Source organism: Nannospalax galili, unplaced genomic scaffold (assembly GCF_000622305.1).
Source record: "Nannospalax galili isolate Female #2095 unplaced genomic scaffold, S.galili_v1.0 scaffold95, whole genome shotgun sequence".
In the NCBI taxonomy this organism is placed as follows: domain Eukaryota; kingdom Metazoa; phylum Chordata; class Mammalia; order Rodentia; family Spalacidae; genus Nannospalax; species Nannospalax galili.
In genome coordinates, this window is record NW_008342393.1 from 5420637 (window position 1) to 5428320 (window position 7684).

The following is a 7684-nucleotide window of genomic DNA, read 5'->3' on the forward strand; positions in this document are numbered from 1 at the left end:
AGCTATGGACAGACACCTTCTTCCCAACGTTGGTTGCACCCACTTGCCTAGATGTCACAAACCTGTTGACCGTAGCAAGAAAGGAAGGGTGGGGAGAGTCAGCCACACTTTCCAACCAGCCAGGCGGCCCTAGTTGCATGAGGGGGAGGAACTAAGCCATAGGGAGGGTCTCTTGCCATTTTTCAGGGATGTAGGGAAGTCTCAATCCATGCCAGGATGGAGACTTTCCAGTGGGCCTTAGGTAGGGAGCACCCACACTCCTTTAAGTAAACTCTCAGCCCCTGCTCTGTAAGTAAACCCAATAACTCACTGGTTTCCCCAGACTGCAGTCTGGCGAAATTGTACCTTGGTTTGTTGTAGGGACTAAGGGAGGAGGGGGGCTGAACATCATTTGCACCTCCCAGAAGGAATTTTAGCTACCTGACGTTGAGGACATTCAGTGTCTCAGAAAAAAAGGAAAAAAAAAAAAAGGAATGTCTCCTCTCTTCTACTGCCACTCTAGCCGCACTGGTGACTGGTGGGATCAATAAGATGACAAAACTCTACAGAATTAATCAGTTCCCCAAACCACGATGTTGCAAACACTATGGAGTAAGGGGCAGGCAAGGTCCTACAGGCTGAGAAAGCAGGACTACAGCTATATTCATTTTACTGGACAGATAACTATGTCCTTAGCTGGTGAACTCTTCTGTCAACATGCCACCTGGAGTGACATCTCTTATCATGCTAGAAAATCCCACCATTGGCCTGGTGATAGAACTCAGTTGACAAGACTGCTAGCCTATGCACAAAGATCTGGCTTCAATCCCTCCCTGACATGCCTATAATCCCAGCCCTCAGAAAGTAGAAGCAGGAGGATCAGAAGTTCAAGGTCATTCTCTGTAATATTGTAAGTTTAATGCCAGCCCAGGCTCTGGAAATGAGTTTCTGTCTCATAAAAATAAAGACAACCAGGCGTGGTGGTACACGCCTTTAATCCCAGCACTTGGGAGGCAGAGGCAGGCAGATCTCTGTGAGTTCAAGGCCAGCCTGGTCTACATAACGAATTCCAGGTCAGCTGGGGCTACAGGGAGACCCTGTCTCTAAAAGACCCAAAACAAATACATAAATACATACATAAATACATAAATAAATAATTTTTTTAAAAAACCAGGGATGGTTGGGGCATGCCTTTTATCTCAGCACTTGGTAGGGAGAGGCATATGGATCTGTTTGAGGCTAACCTGGTCAACATAGCAAATTCTAGGCCAGCTGGGACTACACAGTGAGACCTTGTCTCAAAATAATAATAGTAATAACAATGTTAATAAAAAAGCCACGTGTGGTGGTGCAGTTCTTTAATCCTAGCACTCAAGAGGCAGTGGCAAGCAGTTGCAGCCTGAACTTAGCTTGAGGCCAGTCAGGGCTACACAGTGAAACCCTGTCTCAAGAACCAACCAACAAACAAGAGGAAAAAATCCCATCTTTCTTTAATCTTTTTTTTTTTACAGTTCTGTTCTCTCTCTGCACACATACATGAGGAGGAGGTCAGAGGAAAACTTGCAGTGAGTGGTTCTTCCTTTCCACCAAGTGGGTTCTAGGGACTGAATTCAAGCCATCAGGTTTGGCAGCAAGTGTCTTTAACTCATCAAGCCATATCACTAGCCCCCAAACCTACCTTTCTTGAAGACGTAAGCAAAGCACATTGGATCACATTAAATGCTACTGCACTAAATATGTATTTACACTGTGCTGCCACAGGATTAGCTTTATAATCATCCATACTTGTACAGCTCTACACATCGGATCAAAATAAACCTACGCGTCATTCAGATCAGCATGGCAAACCTGCCTCCTACCACTGGGTAATCTGGTGGGTGCCATGCACAGGGCCATGTGCAGGTTTTACTCAGCACTCTGACCTGTCATCTGAATGCCCTCCTGGCCATTGCCACCTCTTGGTCTTTTTGAGACAGGGTCTCCCTGTAGCTCCAGCTGTCCTGGAACTATGTAGACCAGGCTGGCCTTGAACTCACAGAGATCCACCTGCCTCTGCCTCCTGAGTGCTGGGATTAAAGGCGTGCACCACCACTCCCGGCTTAAAAATATATTTTATCATATATCACACACACACACACACACACACACACATTTGCCTGCATGTATATAAGTGCATCCATGTCATGTAGTGCCCAGGGAGTTACAAACGGAGTTAACTGAAGTTATAAATGGTTGTCAGCTGCCATGTGGATGCTGGGAATGAAACCTAGGTCCTCTGGAAGAACAGAAAGTGTTCTTAACCACTGAGCCATCTCTCCAGCCCCAGTTGCCACATCTTATCTGCAACCATGAGTCAAACAAATAAGTGTGACTAGAGCATCTCAATGCTCACCTTAGCCATTGCCAAATGGCAAAGGTCTTGACCCTCAGAAATGATGTTTGATGGAGCACACTATTGACTTCCATATAAAACCCAAGTCTACACCCTCAAGAAAGATAAAAACAAAACACACTGGACTTCATACATGTTTCATATACATATTTATATATATTTCATGTACAAAGTTACATTCTGAACCCCAGGGATTCCATAATAGAAATAAATACTGAAATAACTACATTGCTAAATGAGCTTTTTGCTCATAGAAACAAAGCCTCAGCCTCTAAGAGACAGTAAATGGGACACTCTAGAACCCAATTTTACGAGGCAAATAAAGTTCTGGATAAGATGTCTAGGACAAAAACAAATTTAGAACAAACAGTTAAAATATGTTCAAATATTGAGAAATAAAGGACAAATTATTAAAATTTCACTTTAAGAGAAAAAGACATTGAGTGTTACAGAACAGCAGAACCCTGTTAGAAAAGCATTTATGATTTCAACATTTACTTTTATTTCCTTCTCTTCCATGTAACAAAGTGGGACCAAATGAGTCCCTTTCCCAACATGATCAGTTGAGAAGAGCCCAAAATCTGGTTGAGTCCTTTGGTAACAGTCATAATACTCACTAGGAAATAAATAATCATTTCCATGGCATTTGCAAGACACGTTCTTTTTAGGATGGTTAATGTTGTGAGATCCCTTATTTTGTTACAAAGGCAGCATATGTTAAGTGGTCTCTTCTCAAATTTAGGAACACTTTCCAGGAAGTGAGCAATGCCTAACTCAGTGTATTTTACCTTCTCAATGCAAACACATTTCATCTGAAAAGTCATGTGCTGCATGTTCTGTTTTAAATGCTCAGAAAGCTGCAACTTTGAAGAGATTCATTACTATTTTAACAGTTTAGATTCATGAGTTAGAGAAAAATATTCTCAAAACTGAGTTCCTAGAACATATTCTCCCTTTGCCTCATGGAGATTTTAATCTGCACTTACTAGTGACAGGCTGAGGCATATGCTGCTGCTATTTTTATAGCTCAGCAAAGGCTGCAGGTTGGTCATTTCACATGGTTCAGCCTCATACATAACCTAAATGTAACAAAGTGACATTTCTCAGCACCTTGATGTCTTCCCATAAATCTTTTAAACATAGGGAGCCCACCCTCTGAGGCATTCAAGCCTCCACTCTGCCCATGACTTGGTGGCTATGGCAGTATACATCCCTAAGCTGTTTGTGAGAAGCTTACATTCTGATAGTTCTTCCAAAGGTTACTTTGATGGAAATAAACATCACACAACAAAAAATGTATTATAGGGTGAATAAGGAAGAGGAGCATCTGTAGAAATATTGAACTGACATTATAAATGTAAGCATAGACTTTAAAACAAATTTTACAGGTGTTTTTGCCTTTTCTAGTTCTTGAAATTAGTTAACAGGGCCACAGAAAATCTGTCTTTAGCTAAAATAACCACACACCCATATTTTGTGAAGTCAAAGCCATTAAGCTTAAAAGAAACAATTATAACCACTTTAACATGTTTGCATGTTTCTTTAGCTTCTGATTTTCTAAATGACACTGAGTCACACAAGCATGTAAAAAACTTCTGAACAGTGGTGGCGCACGCCTTTAATCCCAGCCCTTGGGAGGCAGAGGCAGGCGGATCTCTGTGAGTTTAAGGCCAGCCTGGTCTACATAGCGAGTTCCAGGACAGCTGGGGCTACAGGGAGACCCTGTCTTTAAAAGACCGGGAAAAAAAACAAAAAACAAAAAACAAAAAACCTTCTGAACAATGACAACGAAGTTTGATTCTGGAACACTTCTTGGAATTAAAATTCTCAAACACTTTGGTGTCTCCTTAAGAATTTTTACATTTCCAATAAATGTTTAATAGTTTAAAAATATTGACAAAAATGAGTTAGATTTAAAACAAAGACATAGCAAATAAGCTATGGAGAAGTAGTATAGGTTTTGTGCCCTCAAGGAAAGTGACTAAGTAGCTCAAGCAAAAAATTATTCTGTATATAGCTTTTACAAAACAAGGGTTTTTCTTTTATAACATACAGTGGCCAGTTTTATGTTGTACCAAGGTGATGATTGACAGGTATGGCCAAATGGATGCAAAAGCTTCCCAGGCTCATTAAGTCCCATGTATTTTATGGTCTAGCCATACGCATACAGTCTACGCATAAGTCACTGATAACACTTTTTTACAGATATCTTTGTATATAATCTGGAAAAAAATCCCTGGTACTCAAGAATGCTTAGACAATGAGACCTGTGTTTGCTCTGTCTTTGAAGTGGTCCTTCTAATAACTGGAAGACCTGTTTCCTAAAAACAACACATAAAACTAAATTTAACATTGCTTAGAGTAGTGGATAAGAAATGGTAAATCATACATTTTCAGGAAGCTTGAGAGGGGAAAAAGTCTATAGCATTGTGGTTTTTAAAAAGAATATTAGTTAAAACTAGACTCTAATCCACTTTGTAAAATACATTCTGTGAGTGAAAAGATATAATGTTGACCCTGTCTTATTCGGAATCTTGGCTTTGTCTTATTCCCTTCACAGCATTTCCCTTTGAAGATGGTATTTTAAGCTTACAAGGGTGTAAAAGCTTAAATGTGTTATTTACATCCAAAATGCCAAGTGAGTGTTAGCGGTTTGGTAGTTTTATACAGAACAAAACAAAAGAACTTTCCCAACCATTCTGCATTCAGCTGATTAGGCCAAATTCATGACCACTACAGTTTTACCCTCATTAAGAGGTAAGAGCAGCCCAGGAATATTTGGCTAACATGTACAATTTTTTCCATGGAAAAAAACTGAGTCAACTACCACCAACCTCTAGTACAGGAATGCAAAACACAATTTCCTTTTCAAACATTCTTCTAGGACTGACGTGTCCTCTAAGCTTCCCAGAATATTTCCCAAGCTTTAAATAACATTCTTTAACATGTATGAAAATGAATAAAACTGGTCTTGGGAAAAAAAAAATCCAAACCAGAATATTTAGAGAAGCAGGCTTCATAAACTTTAGAGTTCTAATGAGACATGAACAAGAAATTTTTATTTAAATAGTGTAGCCTTAATTTCTTTAATATAAAACCCCCCCAATCTGATGAAAACAAAGTTTCATATAGCATATAAACGAGATTTTTCAGATTTGAAAGTGAAAGCAATTTACAGTTAGCTTTTAGCCCTCTTGGGACATTTAGATAAATCCTGATAATCCATCTGTTATTAGTGTGTGTCAGTTTTATAATACACTGGGGAAAACTGCTATTGTACTTCATGGTACAGTTTCATCTATTAAGTTTTTTCCATTATTAGTGACAGCTAAAAAGTGACTCCATCAATGAAGTGAGTGACATTAGACTATGGCAGAGTAAACCACATCTGGATGGCTTTCTATAATTCACCAGTTTGCAGAAAGTAAACATTTCTTGATTTTTTCATGATACACTGAAATTGCCTATTAACACTGGTGCAGTAAATTAGCTTGTTCTTCTGTATTGTTACCACAGAACAGATTTTGTAATATAAAGTTAACAGGAAAAAAATGCTCATACATTATGTGGTGAAATGTCTTTCACAAAAAGAGCATTAAATAAGGGGGAAAAGGGAAAATAAGCCATGCAGAAAAGCCAGCTCCCCATTTCCACCTGTCCTTACAGCTTACTCACTGCCGTACATCACTTGCCACACTATCAAGTGACTCCTTTCTGCTTTGGTGACGGAAGGTTCCAGTGGAAGATCCTCTCCAAGGAGTTCAGATTCTCCACCTTCATCACCTAGTGAATTGTAAGGAGACTGAAGTTAGGTTGAGGACAGAAATTATAGAATGATATGAATCAGTTCATAGTTAGCCTACAAACGTGCACAAAGTTTGCCTGACTTTCACTGCAGAGAAAACAGTGAAAGAAATACCAGGGGACTGGAGAGATGACTCAGCAGTTAAAAGCACTTGCTGTCTTCCAGATGACCTAAATTTGGTTCTCAACACCCATATGTGCAGCTTACAACCACCTGTAACTACAGTTCTAAGGGATTCAATGCCTTCTTCTGGCCTTGAAGGGCACTTGTACACACCTGGCACATACACATACACATAAATACCAGGACTCAGGGGCTCATAAGAATGCTTAGAGGGTAAGCTTCCAAGCTGATAACCTGAGTAAACACACACACACACACACACACACACACACACACAATACAATAATAAAAATATCAGGAGTAAGAATCTTTACCTCTATTTACCCAAACCACTGCCTGACTTCTGAAATTCCTTTTTTCCTTACATTTATAAAAGCCAGTTCACCATACTGTGTTGGAGAGCTACCACAGTATGTCTGTATACTGATGGTAATAGAAATCAGAGGCTAAAAAGGCAAAGCTGTCTACTCTAAAACAGTCTACTCCTGTTAATTTCAAATTAAGAATGCATAAATGTGGAGCACACCAAGGCCAAGGAAGCCATGTTTATTCTCAGTGAGAGTGCTAAAGTTCTGCAATTGAGATAATGTCTACAACCATGGACATTTACACTGTCTCCCTGAAAGATGGCATCATTTCCTAGTATCCCCTTTCTTCCCATGATCCTCAAGTGTAGGACAGATTATGGGTTAGCAATGTATGGTAGAGATGACATTAACGAAAAAAAAAGAGGCTGGGTAGCAGGCAGGCTATAGATACTTGTGTGAAGCAGCTGGGCAAATGTGTTAAATGAAGTCCTGATCACAGGCATGCCCATCTGCTCCACATGCTCACAGCAGTTAGTGCTGTTGCACAGAGCAGGGTTATTCTGGCACTATCTAGTGGACAGCCTGTCTAGTGGGATGAATTCTTGGGCATAATCCTAAAAATGTGCACACTAAGTCACAAAGATATTTTACTAATCTACCTGAATTTTGTAATGTACAAAATTTCACCTGGAGAAAAGAAAATAATGGCATCACTGATTATTAATAGAAGAACAGTAACTGAATATTTGTACTTTCTCTGCAAGACACTTTCCCTTACACCCTCCCCTTGCTCCTCCTCAATGGCTTTTTCATAGTAATGTCAAAATACAGAGAGAACATGCCCAAGTCAAAATTCATTTTCTTCAAGTAAAATATGACGATGGGCTGGAGAGATGGCTCAGCACTTAAGAGAACTAGTTGTTCTTCTAGTGGAGCTGAGTTCGGATCCCAGCACCCATGTGACATAGCTCACAATTACCTGCAACCCCACTTCTGGGGGATTCAATACCCTCCTCTGGCCTCTGTAGGCACCTGCATATACGTGGTATACATGCACACACACACACACTATATATA

At 40.0% G+C, this 7684-nt stretch overlaps 1 protein-coding gene across 22 annotated transcripts in view; it reads right to left on the reverse strand.

The window, feature by feature from the left end:
• Positions 1–2501: 2501 nt before the first annotated feature.
• Spag9 (sperm associated antigen 9) overlaps positions 2502–7684 on the reverse strand; it is a 159187-nt gene continuing 154004 nt past the window's right edge. For 14 of the 22 annotated variants that reach the window (XM_029566107.1, XM_029566104.1, XM_029566102.1 and 11 more), the window contains one exon: positions 2502–6154. In XM_029566107.1, coding sequence (XP_029421967.1) covers positions 6039–6154 — 116 coding nt within the window. In that variant the 3' untranslated portion in view covers positions 2502–6038. The remainder of the gene's footprint in view (positions 6155–7684) is intronic. The other 8 variants (XM_029566108.1, XM_008838388.2, XM_029566105.1 and 5 more) reach the window with 5 other exon arrangements.